Below are 25,660 nucleotides of genomic sequence, written 5' to 3' on the forward strand. Positions count from 1 at the left end.
CCATCAGAGTCAACATCCTCTGACTCTGATTCATCAAATGTCACCATCAGACTCTTCTTCGTCTTTAAGTGCTTCTTTGGCTTCTTGTCCTTCTTCAATCTTGGACAGTCACTTTTGTAGTGCCCTGATTCTTTGCACTCAAAGCATGTGACTTCCTTAAGCGAGGACTTCTTATGACCTGAGGATTCAGACTTTCCTTTTGCCTTTCCAGAGCCTTTGTATTTGCTCTGCCTGTGCTTCCAGATGCGATTGAGTCTCTTGGAGATCAGAGTCAGCTCATCTTCATCAGAATCTTCTGATGCTTCTTCAGATTCCTCTTCTTCAGCTTGAAGAGCTTTTGACTTCTCAACCTTAGCCTTTTCAGATTTGGATTTCAAGGCTATGGACTTTTTCCTCAGATCTTACATCTCTGAGCGCTTCAGCTCATGGCATTTCAAAATGCTGATGAGTTCTTCTAAACTCATATTCTCAACGTCTCTCGTGAGCTCTATTGAAGTCACTAAAGGCATCCAACTTTCAGGAAGACACCTGATGACCCTTATGACATGATCTTTTGTTGTGTAGCTCTTGTTGAGAGGTCGTATGCCAGCTACAAGCAACTGAAATCTGGAGAACATTTCTTCAATGGACTCATTTGACTCCATGATGAAGGATTCATACTTTTGGATCAAAGACAATGCCTTTGATTCTTTGACTTTCTTGTTTCCTTCATGAGACATCTTCAAAGATTCGAAAATGCCTTTCGCAAACTCACGATCTGTAATCTTCTGGTACTCTTCATAGGAAATAGCACTTAGAAGAATTGCTCTTGCTTTGTGATGTTGTGAGTACAGCTTCTTTTGATCTGCAGTCATCTCTGACCTTGGGATCTTCTTGCCATCTGCATCAACTGGACGCTCGTAGCCATCCACAATAATATCCCAGAGATCTGCATCGAAACCCAGAAAGAAACTTTCCAGTCTATCTTTCCAATATTCGAACCTTTGACCGTCGAACATAGGAGGCTTTGCATTGTAACCATCTCTTTGAGTTTCACTGGTGGTGGCAGCCATTGTTTTTCACACCGGCCCAGATCACTGAACACTGTTAGGTGTGGTAATCAGAACTTGCGCTCTGATACCAATTGAAGGTATGAAAAACGGTAGAAAGGGGGGGGGGGTTGAATAACGTTTTCAGTATAAATCTTCCACCTTAAAGATTTTGACAAATCTTTCGAGGACTTAAGTGCTAAAGATAAGAGATAGAGAAGCACACAAGGATTTTATCCTGGTTCACTTGATAAATCACTCAAGCTACTCCAGTCCACCCGTTAAGGTGATTTCTTCCTTCTTAGAATGAAGGCAATCCACTAATCAGGTAAGAGTTACAACTGCACTTGAAACCTACAAGTGACTAACAATTACACTGACTTAGCTCACACTAAGATTCACTCTCTTAGTCTTCTCTAGGATCCGATCAGCCTTGATCTCCTAAAGGAACTAAACAAACTGTTTATCAAGGAATTGTTTACAAGAGATTTGCTTCTAAAAAGCTAATAGTAAACTCAATGAATTTCAGATGAAAGAAAGCTTAGAAGAATTTATGATTGTCTTGCGCGTATGTGAATGCTTCTAGCCGTTTCTTTCAGTCTTCAGCCTCTTTATATACTCCAAGGATTAGGGTTGAGCGTTGCATGGGAAATGCTACCGTTGGAGGGCAGTTCTGGAAAATCCAGCTTCTGCTGTGTCTGAGACTGTTAGGTAAGTCGTCAGGAAGGTACAGTTGCTTTTGTACTTGGATAGCGACGCGACCTTTAAACCTAGGAGACTTCTGATCAGGGGAATGCTTCATATTGGAACTTGTGAAGCCGGTTGATCAGAGTCAGAGGGAAAGCCCAGATCCTCTGACCATTGTTTCTTCTGATTCTGAACTCAGAGGGAAGAATATGGTCTTCAGAGTATCTTGCTTCTGGACATCAGAACTTCACTAATCAGCTTCTGGATCTTCAGAGTCTTCTACACCATCAGAACATCTGAGCCTTCAGTGTTTCTTGGTTATCAGACTTTCTGGATCTTCAGAACTTCTAGTGACTGAGTCCACATCAGAGTTTGTATAACTTCAGAACTTCTGAAGCTTTTCCACTGTTCATACTGAACATGGTGAATGCGAAAGCGTTGCTTGGGTTGCTCTTTATACACAGTGCTTCTGATTTGTGTGAGATTGAGTTGAGGTCAGAGCCTGCAAATAGCACACTCAGAAAAACACGTTAGAGTACCACAATTGTTCATATCAAAAGGTTAACTTGTAATCATCAAAACATAGAGTTGTACTACTAGATCAAAACTTGATCTTACACGGGTTACATGTTCTGTTTAAATGGCGGCGCTGTGAGCTGGAAGAGTTCAAAGCAAGAGACAGTTGTTGACTCTACCACAGAGGCTGAGTATATTGCTGCTTCAAATGCATCAAAGGAAGCAGTTTGCATCAAGTAGTTCATTATGGAACTTGGTGTGGTTCCTAACATTGTGGGTCCAATAAATATCTAATGTGACAAAAATGGAGTCATTGCACAAGCTAAGGAACCTAGATCTCATCAACGATCCAAACATGTAGATAGAAGGTTTCATCTCATCCGAGAAATAATTGATAGAGGAGACGTGAAAATATGCAAAGTGCATACTGATGATAATGTTGCTGATCCCTTGACTAAGCCTCTTGCACAACAGAAGCATAATAGTCACACTAGCGCAATAGGCATTAAACTTATGCCTGATTGGCTCTAGTTCTAGTGGGAGACCATTATTATATGCACTTGGATCCAATATGTTATGGACACATTTTGTATCATTCTATTATTATTAATAAAGGCATTTCAATTTAATATTTCTCTAAAGAACATTAACGTCCATAGAATAATAAATACAAATTTGTAAGACATTGAGTAGTAGACTTAACTGTGAGATTCTACAAAAACTGTTCTTAAATGTTGTCCCTGGTCATTATTGATATCTGGGCAATATTAAGACTAGTGCGTGAGTGATTAAATGATCTAAATCTCATAGATCATGGACATGATGTAACGCCCCGATTTCTCGAGGGTCACTTTAGTAACCTTTTTCCAAAAAACGTGTGTAAATTTTAACCGAAATAAAAACATTTTCGAAACATTGCTAACAAATAAAAAGTAGTAACTTGAGAAGTAGACTGAATAATTCATTTTATTAATAAAAGCTTTGGAAGCAAACAATGATTCTTTCAAATTACATCATAATGATTAAACTAGTGTTCGACCGCCCCAAGCCAACACAACAAGAAGGTCTCTAGGTTAGGTTCGAACCCTATAAACAAAATCACCTCACCCCCAAGTACAGACTCAATTATCACACTCAGTACCCGACTCATAGGCCGCGTGTCATCCAAGGCCTCCTCCAACGCTTGCATAACATCGTCTCGTATCCTTTTCTCTCGCCAATCCCATAGCTGAACCATCAGCCGCGCGGTCGATGTCTCGAGCCTTGTTGTCGTCCACATCAAGCAGGTATAGGACCGCATCTCGACTGATCACACGTATGCTTGTTGTCTAGGCGTTAAGCGCCCCAAACAACAACTAGCAAACAAGCAAGGGTCAACTTCTAACACACACGTATCATAAGTAGGGTATACTACCCCATCAATCATAAGTTCTTCCCTAAGCTAACATTCACAAATAAGGGAACTATTTTAAGTTCTAGGTTTCAAAAGTATAGGAACTATTTCATAGTTCTAAGTTATTGTTAGTCAATGATCGTGCACATGCATGCAGACGCTTTGGATATCCATAAGCCAATCCCTCTTGGAAAGGCTGGACGAACACGACTCCACGATCGGGGCTGGACCTCTCCAACGCACCGCTGCCCAACAGCTTGATGATTGGGGTTGGTGTTGGTTTTTGATCTGCAGACATCTCTGACCTTGGGATCTTTTTGCCATCTGCATCAACTGGACGCTCATAGCCATCCACAATAATATCCCAGAGATCTGCATCGAAACCCAGAAAGAAACTTTCCAGTCTATCTTTCCAATATTCGAACCTTTGACCATCGAACATAGGAGGCTTTGCGTTGTAACCATCTCTTTGAGTTTCACTGGTGGTGGCAGCCATTGTTTTTCACACCGGCCCGGATCACTGAACACTGTTAGGTGTGGTAATCAGAACTTGCGCTCTGATACCAATTGAAGGTATGAAAAACGGTAGAAAGGGGGGGTTTGAATAACGTTTTCAGTACAAAACTACCACCTTAAAGATTTTAACAAATCTTTTCGAGAACTAAGTGCAAAAGATAGAGATAGAAAAGCACACAAGGATTTTATCCTGGTTCACTTGATAAATCACTCAAGCTACTCCAGTCCACCCGTTAAGGTGATTTCTTCCTTCTTAGAATGAAGGCAATCCACTAATCAGGTAAGAGTTACAACTGCACTTGAAACCTACAAGTGACTAACAATTACACTGACTTAGCTCACACTAAGATTCACTCTCTTAGTCTTCTCTAGGATCCGATCAACCTTGATCTCCTAAAGGAAAATCAAACAACTGTTTGAGGTTGGTGTTTACAAGGGTTTGCTTCTGAATAAGCTGAGTGTAAACTAAAATAAATTACAAGATGAAAGAAAGCTTAGAATATATCTTGCGCGTGTGTATTGCTTCTTGTATATTTTTTCTTCTTCTTGTTATTCTAGCCGCTTCTTTCAATCTTCAGCCTCTATATATACTCCAAGGATTAGGGTTGAGCGTTGCATGGAAATGCTACCGTTGGAGGGCAGTTCTGGAAAATCCAGCTTCTGCTGTGGCTGAGAACGTTAGGTAGGTCGTCAGGAAGGTACACTTGCTTTTGTACTTGGATAGCGACTTGACCTTTTAACCTAGGAGACTTCTGATCAGAGGAATGCTTCGTATTGGAACTTGTGAAGCCGGTTGATCAGAGTCAGAGGGAAAGCACAGATCCTCTGACCATTGTATCTTCTGATTCTGAACTCAGAGGGAAGAACATGGCCTTCAGAGTTTCTTGCTTCTGGACTTCAGAGTTTCCACTATTCAGCTTCTGGATCTTCAGAGTCTTCTACACCATCGGAACATCTGAACCTTCAGTGTTTCTTGGTTGTCAGAACTTCTGGATCATCAGAGCTTCTAGCGACTGAGTCCTCATCAGAGTTTGTATGGCTTCAGATCTTCTGAAGCTTTTCCACTGTTCATACTGAACATGGTGAATGCGAAAGCGTTGCTTGGGTTACCCTTTATACACAGTGCTTCTGATTTGTGTGAAATTGAGTCAGGGTCAGAGCCTGTAAATAGCACACTCAGAAAAACACGTTAGAGTACCACAATTGTTCATATCAAAAGGTTAACTTGTAATCATCAAAACATAGAGTTGTATTACTAGATCAAAACTTGATCTTACAGTTGGACCTCTCCAACGCACTGCCATTTCATGTTCGTCCTTATTCAGGGCCTCCCCTGAATGTCACCAGCGACTAGCCCAGTCCAGGTCACTAGCCCTGGCCAACCATGCCCAGTCCAGGTCACTTGGTCCACAAGCATGTCATGCAAGTCAGTCATCATCACTAGGCCCTAAGCCTATCACGTCCATCTCTCATGAACAACATATCATAGTATAATAACTTGCATGCATAGCAATAAATATAACTAACACCCTAGGCGTTATGGCATGTTCATAATAACACTAGCTAACATTTATTGTATCATTATCATATAGCATATCTAGTACATATATCATCGATAGTCCTAGCATCATGCTTGCTAATAATCACAATCACAACCAATTCATCTAGGCCGAGGCCGAAGTGCCCTTACTTTAGTCACAGCAGAACACGTCCTAGGACTTTGGATTTAGCGAGATCACGCTCGCTTCGAACTTCCTAGTCATTTGGACAAAGTAACGGTACGAATTAGTAGTCGTTTAGCGATAATATATCCCTTCCCCGTCGTTTCAAATTTTTTATCTTAAACCTCGAAAAACCAAAACTTTTCCTTTCACAAGATCAAAACCTCCTTTCTAAAATCCTTGTTTGAAGATCATAAGAATACTATAAGAACATCATGAATTTCTTTAAAAAAACCCCACATTCATAAACATTCCTAAGCAACCCGATCAAGATCTTTCTCTTCTGGTTTTTGGCAGATCAGCTTAAGCTGCAACCACAGAGCATATTGAGAATGGCCTTGCTCAAGGCTTAGAAACTAAAACAAGAAAAAATAAAAGAAAGACAAGAGAGGGAGAGGAAGCTCACGGCTAGAGATAGGAGAGAGCAAATGAGCTTGGTGTGAAGAAATGAGAGGGGGAAATGCTCTATTTATAGTGAGGGGTGAGAGCCAAGCATTAAATGCTTTTCTTTCTCCCCAAGGAGCAGCCCAAACCCACGAAATTCTCAGCCCATATTAGGGTTTCTAGAGCTTTCCAAGCTCCCCATATTCAGCCCTCAAATTTAGGCTTATTTCCTAATTAAACCCTTTAAAAAAATAACATTTAAATCCTTAATCATTTAAAATATACAAATCTGAATCCAAATAGTTTTAAATCAGATATAAAAAGATCCTTGGAGGTTTTAAAAGTTCAAAAATTAACCCCCCATTAATTGAAAGTCAAGGAATCAAAATCCCTAAAATTTCTCCTTCATAAAACCTAGCCAGAAAAGGAAGTTACTTGCAAAAGTCTCATTTTCCTTCCTCCACAAGCCTTGGTCGTCCACCACCTTCACCATGCTCAGATTTTCTCAAAAAAATATTTAAAATAATAATTTAAATAAAAACCCAAAATAATTAATGCATTAAATACACAATTTCCCTCCTAAATGCATCAAAACTTCAAATTTAAAATTAAAAACCTCATCAATGGTTTTGGCTCCAAAATTTCGTGCACCACTCTCATAATATCTCAAAATATTTTTCAGAATAAATTTTGATATTAAACCATAGGTTAAAATTATTTAAATGCATTTTATTTAAATAAAACCTCATTTTATTTAAATAAAACCTTCAAAAAAATTACACATTCACATTGAAGATCAAAAGTGCTTACCAGGACTTCCCATGAGAGAGGGTAGAGAGAGAGCCCGTTGGGAACCCCAACCACAGTGGTTCCGGCACCGGCGATGGGAGGCGACGAGTTCCAGGTATGAACGCGACGACAAGCAATGGAAGCGGAATTCATGGCCAGGTAGGGAGGCTCAATCATGGCGGTCTCAGTCTTCAGTCGCGCCGCGCTATGGTGGCGATGGGTTTCAGTGGCAGCGAATGGGATCTGAGGAGCGGCGCACACCCTTCTATTCGCGGCCAGGGGGAGGCTTTCCTCGCCAACGGCAGCAGCTGTACTATTACAGTCCACACAACCATGGCTCTGCACAACAACAACGCCAGCAAAGGTTTCGCGATCGGTATCAACAAACCTTTAAGGCTGAGGGGAAGTGTTTCTTGGTGTACGTCGATGGCTTGGGCGATCGGATCACCTTAATGAAATTAAAAAACTATCTTTGGGAAGGCAGGACGGGTCTGTGATGTTTTCGTCCAGTTCAAGAAGAAATTTCAGCGGCGGTTTCGTTACGGATTTGTCCGTTTTCATAACGATGCCCAGGCGCGGAGGGCAATTCGTTTGTTCAATGGGATGCATTTAGACGGCAACTTTCTGGTCGTGAAAAGAGCAAAACCTCAGAAAGCTTTTGGTGTGAATACAGCAAAATCATCTGAACAACAACATGTGCGAGCTACTGGCAAAATTTGGCGACCAAAGGCTCAGCAACAACAACAATCTTCTGCCAAAGAGCATGAGATGCAAAATAACGAAACAGCTCAACCTCAGGAGTCTGCAAAAGGTACAGAAGCATGTCAGTTATGCCTTTCTGACTTTGATTTGGATGAGGTGTGGTATCAACGTTGTGCAAGAGCTCGCATGCTTGAACCGAAGCCTGTCCACGTTCTACAAGACGAGTTCGCCCAAATTGGATTGTATAATTTTCGTTTCATATCGCTCGGAGCAGATGAGGTGGTTCTAGATTTTGAGAATAAGGAAGAGATGGAGGATACTCTCTTGGAGTGTAAGTGTTTTCAAGAGTTGAAGTTGTCAGAGGTTAGACCATGTACCATGTTTACCTATGGCGTAGCTCAACTGGTATGGATCCGTCTGTGGCAAGTCCCGATGGGAGTTTGGAAGGAATCGTTCTTTACTGCCGTTGGTAATAGATTAGGGAGTTTTGTGAGTTTGGATTCAGCAACCAAGTTGCGTCACCGGGCAGACTTTGCACGCATCCTTATTCGTATGCATCATCCGCTTTTTCAGAGTTTTAATATGGAAGCTGATGTGAATGGAATCTCTTGTATTATTTTGTTAGAGAAAGAAGATTTTGTTTATGACTATGGTAAGATGGAAGACATGCCATCTACGCCGGTGAAGATTTATAACTCGGAGGATGATATTCAATCAGAGGACGATTTTGAGAATGAGGAAGACATTAATGTTGATGAAGCTATGTTCCAAGAAGCTTCTTTTGATAAGGAGTACGAATCCGCCGAGGAGGTCGTTTCGGAGGAAGAGGATGAAGCCTATAGGAATGATAAACTGGAAGGGTTACAAGTTCTGGATGATGCGCACTTTATCATGGCAGATGAGGGAGTAAATTTCCCTGTTGTGAGCGGCGGTCAGGCCAACAAACCGGAGGCAGCGACGGCTCAGGCGTTCTCAGTAGATTTGGGGCAGTTAGGAGCGGTTTTCAAAAATTCAAAATCGAACGTCATTAAGGCAGCCATCAATTCAGAATAGGTTTTGAATGAGCAGTTACAGACTCTAAAGGAGTCAGGTTACACGCATGAGGAGATAAAGGGGTGGTGGAAAAATATAAGTTCAGAAGGAATCTTGGCAAAGGGAAATCAAATCTGTTTTAATGATATTCAAAATCCTGTTACTAATATTGATAAGAAATTTTCTGTTACAGGTTATTCTTTTAATTCACAGGATTTGGTGCATAATTGTTCATGGCCTCTTTATTCCACTTATTGGGACCCACAGATCTTAATTCGGCAACAAGAGCAAAGGCCATGTTTGCCTCTCTACTTTCACAGCCAAAACGACTTATTGAGGTCTGCAACAACTTCTGCAACTCTGACAACTTCAGTCTTACAGGAAACAAAGCACGTACAGCGTGAAGTCTTCATTCGCACTTCCCCTCATCAAATCATAAGGCAAACCGATACTTGTGCTTCCATCCTTCCCCTGGAGCGTGATCTTCAGGCTTCTCAGACGCCTCAAAAGCCTCAAAATCCTACTGTGCGCGTTGATCCTAGTACTCCGACGCTTCCCGCGATTCAGGAGTCCCCAAATACAACCTCTTCCAAAAAGAGCTCGCAGCGGGGGCGTCCAAAAGGGAGCAAAAACAAACTCAAAGCCTTGCCTGCTGATTATTTGGAGCCCGTGACGGGAGAGGACGGTGTGTCGACACGTGCGCAAAGAGTTTGGTTGATTGGTAAGCAGTTAGGCCTTAAACCACGCGGTTATGAAGCTTTGATGCTGAGAGGTTTGGAAGCTCAAATCCGCGAGAACCACCCTCATCTCAATTGACATGTCGGGGTCTTGGCTCATCGCTGGATGGTGTCTGATGAGGTGCTTTTGAGATCGGGAATGCGGAGGTGGAGGAGTTGGTTAACCGAAGCTACCCCATGGCTGTGGGTCAATTGGTCAAGGGAATGTGGAATTTTGCTGCAATGATGCTGAGTATTTCTTAGAATCATTTTTGTTGCTGCTGTTGCTAGAGAACAAGCTGGTACGTGGGTGTTTTTGGCTCCTGATGTTGCTGAAATATGCCTAGTGTTGTTGCTGGTGTGTGCTTCTACGAGGTTACTGTTTCGGGTAAGCTTGCTGTCTTATTGAGGTGATTTTTCATGCTGCTGAACCTGTGTGCTTATGGTTCATACAAATGAAGTTGGTGCTGCTGCAAAATTTCAAAGACAAGTCGCTGGTATGAAATTTGGAGGAGACTCTTATTCATGTAGTTGTTTTATGCGCTGGTTCATATAATTAAAGATGGTGTTGCTGCACAATTTCAAAGACAAGGTGCTGGTGTGTAATTTGGAGAAGGCTATTATTCATGGTGTTGCTGCACAATTATAAAGACAAGGTGCTGGTGTGAAATTTGGAGGAGGCTATTATTCAAGTAGTTGTTTGATATACTTGCTATAGGATATGTGCATACTATATTGGCCTTGGGTGCGACATTTGTTTGTAATTCTGATACAAGCTGGGATTGTCATAATTGACTACTGTTGTTTGGCTTGGAGCTGTTAGTTGACTTCTGAAATTTCTGCACTGCTATCTATTTGTTCTCGATATGGATTGTCCCTGTGCTGTTGTTGTGGTATCCTGGCGGTTGCTGTCATTATATGTTGATGTTTATTGCTGAGACGAGCATTAGAAAGCTGTAGCTGAAAGTTTTTCCTACCTGTGGTGGCTCTATATATGCAACCGTATACTGCCAGTGTTGGGGGCTCTTAATATATGGTGTTTCTTAATGTTATTAGTGCCCCATTGCTGCTGTCGCTAGGCTCTTCGTTTGGGGTGGTGTGGATTATTCATATGCTCCTATTTGTCTTGAGTTGCTGTTATGCTACTGGTGTTGCTGGCCTGTGGTTAGTAAAAAATTATTGCTGCTGGTATTTGGAGCTGGTGCTGTTGCTGTTATGAATATTATGCTGTTGGGGTTGATTTATGAAGGACTAGAGTGCTGTTGCTGCTACAAAATTTGGGCTGTTGCTGCTACTGTAATTGGAAAATGACGGGTGCTGTTGTGTTTTTATGAGGATGTTGTTGTGCTTATGTTTGGATGCCTTGCTAAGATTATTTTAAAGGCTGCTGATTTGTTACAAGGGGTGTTGGCGCTACTTGTTGCAAATTAATAGGGTGTTGGTGCAACTTTCAAATGTAAGTGGTTGGTGTTCTTTGGAGGAGGTTATTATTCTTGTAGTTGTTTTGCTGTATTTGTTGTTAGTCATTTGTGGGTAATTCTGGCTCCAAGTTTTGAATTAAGTTGCAGAATGGCTTTCCAAGTCAGTGGTACTCTTTTTCCTTGCTTGGCTTTTTCCCACTAGGTTTTGCCTAGCAAGGTTTTAATGAGGCTCTTTCTTGGGATTTTGCTCTAGTCATTATGTGGGGTGGTGGAGGGTTTTTTTTTTTTCCTCAGAGTAAGGTGTAGTTTTTTTGCCTTGTCTCAATTTCAGTTCGTATTGTACTCGGTTCTTGTTTGTAGCTATTTTTGGCTCAGACTATTCATATTAATAATAATCATTTTGTTTAAAAAAAAAAACCCTTCAAAAATAAAACCAAGGAATATTCCCTCATAGAATATTCTTAAAATCATGCCTAGCACCTCCCGATAAGGTGTGGCCCACGAAATCGTCCTCGTCGACTCGATTCGCCAACTCATCGCTGATGTCGGGTCGATTTTGACCTAAAAGTCGTCGTCGCGGAACCCTAGCAATATTACAGTCAAAATGCTCATATCGTCGCGCACATCAATGTCTAGAGGTTTCTAAGACTTAATATTGCTTCTAAAAATTAATTACCCTTTTTAAAAGGCATAATATCACATATAGCACAAGAAATTCACAGAATATTATTTAATATTATTATTTAAATAATATACCATAAAACCGGGTCTTACACATGAGATGTCAAGTCTTCACGCGGGCACACATTAATAGTAATGGTGTGCTGGACTGACCCACCATGAGAACGTAACATGGATCGTTACGTGAGTGTCATAAACGATTCTCATTGTGACAAAGGTATATGTAATCCTTTGACTTGAAGTCACTACGATTCCTACATGAGTAGTCTTATATTTTAATGTCGTTAAACATTACCCGTAACAGGGTAGTATGAAGGCGATAATTGGGTATAGCACGAATCATGTGGAGGAATGTGGGTGATGTAGATAGGATTTGTCCCTCCTATTTAATGGGAGTAAATATCTACAGGCCACTTGATAGAGTAAGACTTTGAAATGCATGGCCATGCTCAGAAAGGGTAAATAAGAGATATTTATTTCTGGAAAGTCTTCTCGGGTATCGAGGAACATAAATTGAACATACACGGATGACACATCCATGCCTTGGTTCAATTAGATATAAGGACAAAGCGATAAATCAAATAAAATGTTTGTCACAAGGTATAATATGTCGGTGCAAGGGCATTCTTAATATTTAGGTCTTAGTGATGTATTACTAGATATCGCTCATTATTAGTGATATTAAATATACTTGATTAAGCTCAAGTGTAAGTGGGAGATTCTTGGTATATGCACTAGTAGCTTAATATTTATATTTAAATATTACAACCTAAATATGTAAGAGATACCTATAGGGTCACACGCATAGAATTAGCCCACTAGAAAATATGTCTTATTGGACCAGCCCATTGGATAAGCTCAATAAGGCTCCAATAAGAATTAGGGTTAGCCTCCTTGTGGGTGCTTATAAATATAGCATGAGATGCTCAAATCCTACAGGAGAAATATTACACACTCTTGCCTATGCTAGTACAAGGAGCCGCAAGGGAGATCTAGTGGGAGAGTTCGCGTGGACTTCGGTAGAGACGATGCTACCAGTGCCTTGTTCGCCCAAATGTCTTCAAGAGGTAATTCTTATTTTCCCTTTATGTGTTTGATTGCAACATGAACTTTGAAACATGCATTTTGCAAGATCTTGTCATGTAGGAAATTTTATTCCTCTACGGTAATCAACCGCATGATTCCCTTCACGATGTACGATTTGATCATATGCCTTGAAGCTATGAATAACATGATACTTGATGAAGTGCGGGATGCTTAAGTCTAAAGAGAAGTGTATTTTAGTGAATGAACATGACACACCATTAAGCTATATGTTGTGGATTGTATCTATCGATTGCGATCGACATGCGAGGCCGAAAATACGATGAGTTGTCGTTGCGACAAGTAGTTGTTGATGCATGTGAGTTGGTGATCCCGACCAATCATAAGGTGAAGGTTTTGTGAAGTCGTCATCGAATGACATGGCGGTTATAACTTCGTTGTTTGACTAATTCATGGAGCATATCATTGCATGGTGAAAAATCCAGGATTGGTCGTGATGGATTGGCCCGGCTCCCTGGTGGATCGAGGATTATTCGCATTTCCATTATTCGATTCCTAATGAATCACACGGGGTTCATTAGAAGTGGCAATTGACCAGATCAGGTCTTGTCCCACCTACCTGAAGGTATGAAAAACACTAGAAAGGGGGGGGGGGTTGAATAGGGTTTTCAAGATTAATCGCTTTCTCTCAAAGATAAGAACAATCTTTTCCGTGAAAGAATGTAAAGTGCTAAAGAAGAGGGATAAATAAAAGCACACAAGGATTTTATCCTGGTTCACTTGATGAATCACTCAAGCTAATCCAGTCCACCCGTTAAGGTGATTTCTTCCTTCTTAGAATGAAGGCAATCCACTATTCAAAGATTGTTACAACTGCACTAGCACACCTTGCTCAGTGACTAACAATACTAAGAACTAGCAGCACTAAGACAACCTTGCCTTAGTCTTCTCAAGAATACTGACCTCACTGGTCTCTCAAGGAATTACAAACAAAGTTTGTGAAAGAGTTTGCTTTACAAAGAGATGCTTCTAAACAAGCAGACGTAAACACAATAAGAACAATGAAGAAATTTTCTAAGGTATTCGCTGAAAGTATTTGACGTGTATGCACAAAGTTTCTTAGCTTATTTCTTCTATCTTTAGCCTTTAAATACTCCAAGGTTTAGAGTGTGTATCCGTTAGATGGATTTGTCCGTTGGAGGGTAGTTCTGGAATTTCCAGAGCCTGCTATGGCTGAGCATCGTAGGTAAGGCGGTCAGAAGGGTCCATCTGCTTTTGTACGAATGACAATGATGTGCCTTAGCCTAGTTGACTCTTGATCTTGGGAGACGCTTCATATTGGAACTTGTGAAGCTTACGCGATCAAAGTCAGAGTGAAGCTTGGATCTTCAAATCATCAGAGCCTCTGCTTCTGGACCGTTCAACAGAACATCTGGTCTTCAGAATGTGAGGTGCTTCAGATCGTGAGAGCCAGCTTGTTCTTGAACTTCAGAGCTTTCAAGCCTTCAGCTTCTGGACCGTTCATCAGAACATCTGGTCTTCAGAGTTTCAATGCCTGAATCTTTAGAGTCCACATCAGAGCTTAAATCTTCAGATTATCTGAAGTATTTGCTACCGTTCAGAAGAACGTAGTTAATGCAGATGCGTTACGTTGGCTACTCTTGAGTCTTTTACTTCTGATAAAAGTTGAGTCTTAAAATTAGAGTCAGAGCTTGTTTGCAACAATTTAACAATAAAACGTTAGAGTACCATAATTGTTCATACATAATAAATAAACTTGTTATCATCAAAACATAGAGTTGTACCACCTGACCAAATCTTGGGCTTACAATCTCCCCCTTTTTTATGATGACAAAACCAAGTATTTTGATGAACAATTCTTAAACAATAAACTAAATACACTCAGAGTTTAAGGTATCAGAGTTAAACTTATCCTGATGTGTATGGTTTATATAGCTCCTTCTGAATCCAAGTGATGAGCTTGATTATGAGCTAAGCTCCCCCCGAATCTATGACTTAATGAAAACGTTAGAATAGTCTAGATTATGAGCTTAGATGAATAAATGATCAGAGTCAAGTATTGATCAGAGTCAATCATTTAAAGGATAATATGACATAGTATATAAGAGCCTTAACGAGGTAAAAGCATATGATCACTTCAGAAGAAGTGAAATGTATTCCTTGCTAGTGCCTCATGAAAGATCTATAGTCATAACGATATGTAACTTCAAATTCTCCAAAGGAAAAATAACACATCAAAAATTGGGGGTGGTACTCCCTCTTTTTATCATAAGCAAAAAGATCAGGGTGTGAAAAACTTATCATCGAAGTGCAGAGCACTCCCCCTCAGAATGACTAAGTTCACAAACGAAATAAGGAGAATAAGATAATCAATACACATAGAAAAAAAAAATAAGACAAAGAACGCTGGCTAGAGAAGGAGAATCAACGATTAGCACCGGCCAAAAGAATTTAAGACATTCAAAGAAGGTCTTGATAACGGTGTCTTGGGAAATTGTTTCAGTGATAAATGAAAACAACCGTTCCTGGAGTATAAATAGAAGAGTTTCCTGGGTTAATGTTGGTCAATCTGCAAGTGTACAGAATCTACCCGGTTTTAATTTATCAAACCACAAAGAATTGGTATGTGAATTCAGTTTAAGCCTCGAGTTCACGGTAGGAAAGCGAGTAAAATTCAGTTTTAAGGTTGATTGTTTAGGTGATTAATTAACAAGCAATTGAAATATAAGTGTGTGAAGAACAATGGTGAGCATGCCTTGGGTTCTTGCTTAACTAATTCAGTTTTAGTCAACCTATTCTATCCACAAAACTCTGAGTCTCTCCTTGATGCTCTAGCCTAATCAATTATCTATCGATGCCTCGCATAGACAATCCTCTCAAGCCAAAAGATTGGCACAATTCCTTGACAACCTAAACATTTGCTAAAGGCACTACGCATGCAATTCAGCCCAGCAAACCCCAACCCTTCCTCTATTCCTAGTAGCAAGCATAGAAGAGGTAATCCCACAACAAGTCCCTAATCTATAACAAACTTCCGTTATGATTATAGAAAAGCATAAAGCTAGCACGCGTTCAAGCTTAAAAGATGAAGCAAAGATATGTGATTCAAGGGTTTACTCAGAGAATTCATGAATAGAAATAGGAATTAAGATAAAAACATCAAGAGTCTTACAAAGAACCCAAAGCAAAAGGGGGTTAGCCAAGCATGGCTATAGAACCCATACAAGAAAGAAAGGATAAAACCTGGAACATGGACTTGGAGAGAGCTTCTCCTCAAGCTTTAGAGCCTAACCTTACTTCTAACTTATTTAGGAATGTATAGAAATGACAAAAGTTACAAAAGAAATGACAAAAAGCCTATTTATAGGCAAACAGGTCGAGTCTGGGCGCTCAGGCGCCAATTAAGCACGCTTGAGCGCCAATTCAAAAAGGCAAACAAAAGCTTCTGGAGGTAATTGGCGCTCAGGCGCTCAACAGGAGCGCTCAGGCGCCAATTCCTTTCTAGCATGATAGAAACTACGAATCAATTGGCGCTCAGGCACTCTACACGAGCGCCTGAGCGCTCTCTACATGCTAGAAAGCTTCTTGAACTTCTTCTTAACTCCTATTTATGCCTCCCTTCAATTCTCCAAGCCTCTTGACCTTCTTTCTTCATCAGTTTTCAGACCTAGCTGCTTGGGAACAAAGCAAGGAAAATATCTAGGATTTCCAAGAGTTTGTTAGCATAAAAGACCCTCAATTCAAGTAGAAATGATATGCAAGTCCTAAACTTACTTAAAATGCAAGAAAGGTCCCTATAAAACTATGAAATTACCAAAACAAAGTAAAAACACAAATAAAGATAAAAATGCATGAGAATGCATGAAACACTACATGAGACTCAACAAAAAGACTAAAAACTAACAAAGAAATGACCCTAAAAACACTACTAAAATAGGGTCATCAGTTAAGATGCATGCTCGAAAATAATCAACATGGAAAATATTGAGAGATCTCTGAAGGAAGTGAAAGAAAGAGGCTTTGAGCAAAATATGTATGCTGCACTATACTATAGGATCACAACTATGAGGAGCATCCGCCAGCTGGTTTGTCGGTTACTTGGAATTGATTTGGATCCAGTCCTGGATGCATCTCTTCGCATTTTTCTGGAGTTCGTGGAGGAACTAGGCGAGCTCTTCCGTGCAGAAGCAGAAATCACCATGATGATTGGTGGTTGGGAGACAGAGCTAGAGCTCCGAGTAGACGATACGGAGGAGCGACAAGTGTAACATCCTGACTTGACGACTGGCCTCACGGTAACAACACGAGTCTTTTCAGTGCACTTTGTCCTCACTCGCGCGCTTCCTGGGAAAACTTCCCAGGAGGTCACCCATCATAATATTGCTCCAAGGCTAGCACACTTAACCATGGAGTTCTTATTTTTTTTTTCTTTAGCTGCTTCCCCATCCTTATTAAACCATCTAAACCTAATTCCTCAAGGGCTAAACTAAAAATCCTAAAATCTCTCCTAGTCCTTGTATCTATTTTTAATCCTAACTTTCACCCCCTAGCTCTCTTCCATTTCATAAAACACACCCAGCATCACAAAAAAAATATTTTATTTCATTAAAGTATTATTATATCACCTATTAAACCACCATACAATATAATCTTAATTAAATTAAAACACCAACATTATTTTAATTAAAAACGGGGTGTTACAACTCTCCCCCCCTTAAGAATTTTCGCCCTTGAAAATTTCCTTAAACGAACAATTCGGGGTAGGACTCCCTCATCTGACTCTCAAGCTCCAATGAAATAAAGAATGCATCACAACCATAATATTAATGGCAATCAAAGATGTACCATTAATAAAGCACGTACTTCGAATTAGTCTATCCTCAGCAGTAGTCTCAGCACCAGATAAAGCAAACACCTTCCCCCTTGCAGGATCCTTCTTGGGTTTGTCACAATTAGTACTGATGTGACCTTGCTCTCCACATCTGTAGCATGCCACAGTTTTACCTTCTAGGCACTCAAAGGATTTGTGGCCCAGCTTGCCACACTTAAATCATGTTGCTTCTGAATTGGGACATTCAGGAGAACGATGTCCTTCAACACCACACTTGTAGCACCTAACCGGATTAGGAGCTCCTCCCCCACTCGGCTTCTTGTCATGACCAGCTTCTTGTTTACCCTTATCAGCAGGATTCCCATACGGTTTCCCTCTGAATTGCCCCTTTTCTTTCTTCTCTTTCAAAGACTTCTAGTGAGCAGCACTTTCCCTGCTATCCTCATCATATATCCTACTCCTGTTAACCACGTCAGAAAATCGGATAATCTATTGATATCCCACAACCTTCTTGATCTCAGGTCTCAAACCATTCACAAACTTGTTACACTTAGATCTCTCAGCTTCGGCAGTATTGTAGTGGGGACAAAACTTAATCAATTCCTCAAACTTTGTAGCATACTCCGCCACGGTTCCATTACCCTGCTTCAGTTCAAGAAACTCAATTTCCTTCTTTCCACACACATCTTCTGGATAGTACTTCTCCAGAAATGCACCCTTGAAAAGATCCCAAGTAATCTTCATCCCATCACCTTCAAACCTCTGAACAGTGTTGTCCCACCAATCTTCAGCTTCTTTCTCAAGCATATGGGTGCCAAACTGCACCTTCTGCGCGTCAGTACAATTCATGACTCGAAAGATCTTCTCAATTGCTTTCAGCCATGCCTGTGCTTTGTCAGGGTCGTATGCTCCTTCAAAGGTTGGCGGATTGTTCCTCTGAAACTTTCCCAAAGCACAAAATTCATCCTGATTATGGTTCCCAAGGTTCGCTTGCTGACCTTGCCCAATGGCGCCAGCCATCATTGCCAATGCCTCAGCGATAGCTTCATCATTCCTTCCGGCAACCATTTTCCTAAATCTCCAAACAACCAACAACTCTTATCAAACAACAGCTCGATAGTGCTACTTACACATATCGAGTATCAGTAAGTATTAGAATATATATTATACTAAAAACTTGGTCACTGACCAACCATTGCTCTGATACCAATTGTAACATCCTGACTTGACGACTGGCCTCACGGTAACAACACGAGTCTTTTCAGTGCACTTTGTCCTCACTCGCGCGCTTCCTGGGAAAACTTCCCAGGAGGTCACCCATCATAATATTGCTCCAAGGCTAGCACACTTAACCATGGAGTTCTTATTTTGTTTTTCTTTAGCTGCTTCCCCATCCTTATTAAACCATCTAAACCTAATTCCTCAAGGGCTAAACTAAAAATCCTAAAATCTCTCCTAGTCCTTGTATCTATTTTTAATCCTAACTTTCACCCCCTAGCTCTCTTCCATTTCATAAAACACACCCAGCATCACAAAAAAAATATTTTATTTCATTAAAGTATTATTATATCACCTATTAAACCACAATACAATATAATCTTAATTAAATTAAAACACCAACATTATTTTAATTAAAAACGGGGTGTTACAACAAGAGGAATGTAAGGATGAGATGGCGCGTCTGATAATTCAGAGGCAACCCATAGATAGGCAGTTAGCGGTAATGCTAGAGCGTTACCAAGATATGAGGATAAATCCTCCTTTCTGATTGTAACAAAAAGAAATTTCAATGAATAAAAGAAGTTTTTATGTTTAAGGCATTGTGTGTATGAGTGATGTAAAAAAAGACAAGTGATAAAGAATCAAAGAATGAAAAACGTAATAGAAGATAATGATTAAAATACGGACAACGTAAACAAGAAAAACCACAAGATATATAATAAAAAGTTAAGAAAGGAAAAGTAAAAACAAGGGGAAAGAGAGAAATCCTAAGGAACTAAGGTTTGGGATCTGGAAGCCTCCTCAGAATGTCGGCAAGCATTGCTTCCACACTCTTGTTGAACATAGTCTGTTTATCAAATTGCTACTGAAAACTAGCAAGTTGTAGTGCATTAGTAGCAAGATCAGGTGAAACTGATGCAGGAGGAGCAATCTGAACAGAAGACGAGGTCTGAGCAAGAGCAGATGCAGAGCCACTGGCTTCAGAATCCATCTGAGGGGACTTGCCTTTCTTAAGCAGGGCTGCAAAGTGAGTGCCTTATTCACATACAACATTTTCATATTCAGCCTCAGCTTGAACCCATTCAGCCAGCTCATCTTCAAATGCGGCTTGAGAAGCAGCGTTCTCTTCTTCTTCTCTGCGACGAATGCCAGCCAGAGCTATCTCTCGCAATCTGAGAAGACCTTGATATTCAGCATTTTCTTGAAGAGTGGCTTCCCTGAAGGTATGAAAAACGGTAGAAAGGGGGGGTTTGAATAACGTTTTCAGTACAAAACTACCACCTTAAAGATTTTAACAAATCTTTTCGAGAACTAAGTGCAAAAGATAGAGATAGAAAAGCACACAAGGATTTTATCCTGGTTCACTTGATAAATCACTCAAGCTACTCCAGTCCACCCGTTAAGGTGATTTCTTCCTTCTTAGAATGAAGGCAATCCACTAATCAGGTAAGAGTTACAACTGCACTTGAAACCTACAAGTGACTAACAATTACACTGACTTAGCTCACACTAAGATTCACTCTCTTAGTCTTCTCTAGGATCCGATCAACCTTGATCTCCTAAAGGAAAATCAAACAACTGTTTGAGGTTGGTGTTTACAAGGGTTTGCTTCTGAATAAGCTGAGTGTAAACTAAATAAATTACAGGATGAAAGAAAGCTTAGAATATTTTGAATATCTTGCGCGTGTGTTGCTTCTCGTATTTTTCTACACCGCTTCTTTCAATCTTCAGCCTCTATATATACTCCAAGGATTAGGGTTGAGCGTTGCATGGGAAATGCTACCGTTGGAGGGAAGTTCTGGAAAATCCAGCTTCTGCTGTGGCTGAGAACGTTAGGTAGGTCGTCAGGAAGGTACACTTGCTTTTGTACTTGGATAGCGACTTGACCTTTTAACCTAGGAGACTTCTGATCAGGGGAATACTTCATATTGGAACTTGTGAAGCCGGTTGATCAGAGTCAGAGGGAAAGCACAGATCCTCTGACCATTGTATCTTCTGATTCTGAACTCAGAGGGAAGAACATGGCCTTCAGAGTTTCTTGCTTCTGGACTTCAGAGTTTCCACTATTCAGCTTCTGGATCTTCAGAGTCTTCTACACCATCAGAACATCTGAACCTTCAGTGTTTCTTGGCTATCAGAACTTCTGGATCTTCAGAGCTTCTAGCGACTGAGTCCTCATCAGAGTTTGTATAGCTTCAGATCTTCTGAAGCTTTTCCACTGTTCATACTGAACATGGTGAATGCGAAAGCGTTGCTTGGGTTACCCTTTATACACAGTGCTTCTGATTTGTGTGAGATTGAGTTGAGGTCAGAGCCTGTAACTAGCACACTCAGAAAAACACGTTAGAGTAACACAATTGTTCATATCAAAAGGTTAACTTGTAATCATCAAAACATGAGTTGTACTACTAGATCAAAACTTGATCTTACAATCTCCCCCTTTTTGATGATGACAAAACTAAGATTTTTGATGAACAATTCTTAGACAATAAACTGAATTCACTCAGAGTTTAGAGATATAGAATAAGACTTATCCTGATGTGAATAGTTTATCTTGCTCATTCTGAATTCAAGTCACTGCTTGATTCTGAGTTTAGCTCCCCCTGAATCTAACACTTGATGAAAACGTTAGTAAAATCTAGATTCTGAGCTAAAACATATAAGAGTTCAGAGTAAAAGGCTTATGACATAGATGAAAAACTAATAATCAGAGCGCATAAGTGATCAGAGTCATAGACAGGGTATCAGAGTCTTGGGTATCAGAGTCAACTTAGAATCACTTCAGAAGAAGTGAAATGTATTCCTTGTATTTGCCCAGTGACACATCTATGGTCATGAAGGTGGAACTCTTAAAATCTCCAAAAGAAAAATAAGTCACACTAACACATCTTACACATCAAAAACTGGGTTTACTCCCCCTTTTTGTCATAAGCAAAAAGCTTGGGGTGTGAAAAACTTAGCTTGAAGTACAAGGTACTCCCCCTTAGAGAAGGTCTAAGTTTAAGGAAAATGAAAATGATGTAAGAATCAGAGTTAGGCGAAAATAAATAGGAGAGTTAATGCAAGGGATGAACGTTTACCACCGGTCAAGTGAGTAAATAGAAGGGTCAGTTACCAAGAACTTAACCTCGAGAAACTGTAGGAGCATTAACTTTCAGAGAGAAAGTGAAGCCTATAAGAAAAGAAACGTTGGAGAGAAAGGTAAGCTTCACACCTCGAATAATTTTCAGTAAGAAAAAAATGGCATCATACAGAACGACATTAGAAGAGCTCAGAAGGAAGGCTTTTGAGGAAGATATGTTCCTCAATATTAGGCATCCCGATGGTACAAAGACCATACAAGAGCTGACGAAGACACTGCTGGAAGAAGATCTTGGTCCAGAGATGGAGAGAGATCTGAAGGAGTTCCTCTGCTTCGTGGAGGAGATTCAGGGGCTTTGCCAGCGGGAGCTGAATCTGCTGGAAGAGAAGGAGACTGTGGAAAAGAGACTTAAGACGACAGAAGATAGTCTAGAGAGAGAGGAGCTGATCATCAGACTCGGCAACATAGAGTATACACTGGATCGTCTGGAGAAGGAAAGAGTGGAGCAGCGCCAAGAATGCAGAAGAATGAGGAAGGATCCTCCATTCTAGATATAGGGAATAATGTATGATGGAAAGAAGTATGATGTAAACATAGAACAATTATGAATAAACCAGGTTTTGCAAACATATGTGACACAAATATATATAGATATATGCATATAGAATCACAAACGAACAAATGAAAATAAGTAATTAAAAAGAATAAACAGAGTTTAACAAAAAGGAAAACAAAGTAAACGAAAGAAGAAAAAGAAGAGATCCTAAGACTAAGGTTTGTCAGTACGGCGCAGAAGTTCCATCATCATTTGCTTCATCTCAATCAGCATGGATTCATGAGTGTCAAGACGTTGTTCCATGATGTCGAGTCTGGATGAGCTTGTCTGAGTAGAGCTGGAAGGAACGTTCTGAGCAGCTTGAGGTTCTGGAATGGAAGCAGAAGCAGCAGGAGTAAACATAACTGGTGCAAGTCGCTCTGCCTCAGCCTCAGCTTCAAGACGCTCTGCCTCAAGTCTTGCTTGTTCAGCCTTAGCTGCTGCTTGACGTGCAGCTTCTTCGTCTTGTTCTTTCTTTCTCTGGGCTTCTTCAATGGCTTCAAGAAGCTTGTTTCTCTGTTCTAGTTCGTGAAGAGCCACCCGCCTAGCAAACCTTTGCTTTGCAGCCTCAATGCTCTGACTGCCCTCTGCATGCAGGAGCTGCAGCATAACGGGAAACTGAGCCACTAGCCAAGTGCTCAAATTGTTCCACTCATCAGCCACATTGTCAGCATTCTCACTGAGATCAGTCTGACCGTGCACATTGCGGAGCCTCAAGGAGGCTTCATGATTGAAAATATTGATGCACTCAGAGAGAGATGTGGGTTGAAGGTGAGTATAGGGAATGATGGAGAGGTTGGGTGCAGGAGAGGCTGGGTGATTGCTGCTATGAGCTTCAGAGGCACCTTGTGGAGAACCAATGTTAATTATGGGAGCATTGGGTTCAGAGGTTCCACGGTGAGGGTCTGAAGTTTCAACCAGAGGGTGAGGTGATCTAACCGAGGATTGGTTAGACACTGATTGTTCAGGTTCAGGGTCTGGTTGAATTGGCTCTTGTTGGTCAGGGACAGGGTGAGCTTGTTGGACTAAGGGGTCTGCCTCTTGGATAGGATTGGCCAAGATAGGTTCATCTGGGTCAACTAGACGTTCAGGTCTAGGGCCAGGATATTGCCTAGGGCTTGGACATGTAAGGTAATATTCTTCCAAGGCAGATACCTTCTCTTTCCTAACCTCCATGAATTTTCTAATTGATTCAGAAGTGTTGGAGGGAGGAGAGTCAATCACATTGATGGGGAAGGATACAGGTGTGAAGGCTGATGAAGAGTCTGTATCCGTGGGTCTGACAGCAGGACGTGCTGATGCTCTGGGAGCAGAGTGATCAGACGTTCTGGGTTGTGGTTCTGTTTGGTTGGGCTCGGTTTGGTCATGGATGATGGGTTCAGAAGGTAATGGGTCGACTGGAATGGTAAGGAGAGAGGTTGGATCTTCTGACCTAGAGGGTTGGTTCTGAAGCAAATTCCAGAGAGGTGCTTCAGTAGGAGAAGGTTGAAAGAAGGAAGATCTTGGGGAATGTGGTGGAGAGGTGGTTTGTGCGGCTGGTTGGGTTTCAGGAATAGGAGTGAGGGGATTTGAAGAGTGTTGGAGTAAGGCAGAAATCGGAAGTGCATCAAATAAATTCAAATCATCATCAGAGGTAAGTGCAGGCTTACTTGTATGTGCTGATGATCGAGTCACTCTGGCAGGAGCTTCAGTCCTTCTGACCTCTGCAGCAGCTGGTTCCACCCGAGTAGGCTTCACCACAATTCTGACTTTCTTCTGCTTCTTCTTTGGAGGACCATCCTCACTATCATCACCATCATCATCAGCAGGCTTGCTCTTCGGTTTCTTGACCAGAGGGACATCAGATTCCTCTGAGGAATCTTCCAGAACCATCTTCCTCTTGGTTTTCTTCTTTGGAGGAGAAGAATACTCTGGAGCTGGTGGAAGTCTGCTGACAAAATCATCAAGGTCAATCTCGAATCCTTGAGCCCTGAGGTCTTCAACATAGCGTCTGATGGCTTCAGGATGGTCTGCTTGAGTCCACAGAGGGTAGTTATTCAGAGGCATTCTTCTTCCTCTGATCTCAGAAGATGTGTCTTCATGAGCAGGAGCAATCTTCTTCTGGATTAAGCCCATCTTCTTCAAAGAGTTGGCAGTGAAGACGTCACTGACAATTGTGCTCAAGTCCTCTGTGCAACCAGCATTGATCAAATCTTGCACCAAGTTGCTTTCAATGAGAAAGTCTGAGAGCAGCCTCCCAAAAGGGATATATTTGATGGCTGACTTGATGGAGGCGGTGGTGCGAGACTTCCGGATGCATTCCTTCAAATAGGAGAACAGGAAGTAGGGAAGGCAGATCTTCTCCTTGTCTTGAATGAAGAACAGCATCGCCTTCTGGTTGAAGTTGATGTAGTCTGGAGAACTTCCCTTTGGTCGCTGATTGATGCAGTTGAGCAGGATCTTGTGCCAGATCCTGAGTTTGGGATGAAGGTCCATCACCTTGTAGCTCGTCTTGCCCGGTTTGAAAGTGGTGTACAGGGCCTTGTTGACTATGTCCTTGGTTCTGGGTTTCAGCTTCGATTCCGTTAGTGAGAACCGATACCCATGAGCAGTTTCTGCACCAAGCAGATTCACGAATGACTTCTCCGTGATGATGATCTTCCTACCCAGTATGTAGGAGACTACCTGAGTGTCATCACAATCAGCGTGCTTCCAGAATTCCTTTACTAGCTTCTCATACACCGGTCCTCGAAGTCGATTGAAGTAGTTTCCCCAACCTTGAGCTTGGACTTCAGGACGAAGATCAAACCCATTAGCAGCCAAGTTGTCGAGGTTGAATCTCCATTCTGCCAGGACTTGGAGTTCCTCAGGAGGAAATACACAGTGAACGGCACAGCCCCGTTCTGCAATAGGAACAACCTGCTCTTGAGCTTGAGCTTGTTCTTGTGCTGGGTTCTCAGAGCCTTGTTGACCCGTTGCCAAACCGACTACCATGTGAGGGAACTGAGGTGCATCTGCAGTAGATCTTCTGGTTTGTCTCACCATTTTGAAGAGGTTGAGGGTTTGAGGTAGAAGATGAAGTTTGAAGGATGAGGAGTGATCGAGAGAGAAATCACGAAGGAGGCGGTTTTGAAAAACAGAGAGTGCGAGAGTGAAAACCGGAAGTGAGAGAGAACGTGTGTGTATAGTGGGTTTTATCAAATAACCGTTGTTGATTCAAAAAGCACTTTAAGATCAACGGTTGAAAATTAAAGATAGATAGTAACAGTAAAATACACAATCACACACAGGAGATAAGCAT

The 25,660-nt window shown here is 41.2% G+C and overlaps 1 protein-coding gene across 1 annotated transcript; it reads right to left on the minus strand.

The window, feature by feature from the left end:
• Positions 1-17,971: 17,971 nt before the first annotated feature.
• Positions 17,972-18,550, minus strand: LOC130736396 (uncharacterized). The gene has a single exon (XM_057588233.1). It carries the CDS (start codon positions 18,548-18,550, stop codon positions 17,972-17,974), a length of 579 nt encoding a protein of 192 aa, XP_057444216.1.
• Between the last annotated feature and the right edge of the window lie 7,110 nt (positions 18,551-25,660).

Source organism: Lotus japonicus, chromosome 2 (assembly GCF_012489685.1).
Source record: "Lotus japonicus ecotype B-129 chromosome 2, LjGifu_v1.2".
Taxonomy (NCBI): Eukaryota; Viridiplantae; Streptophyta; class Magnoliopsida; order Fabales; family Fabaceae; genus Lotus; species Lotus japonicus.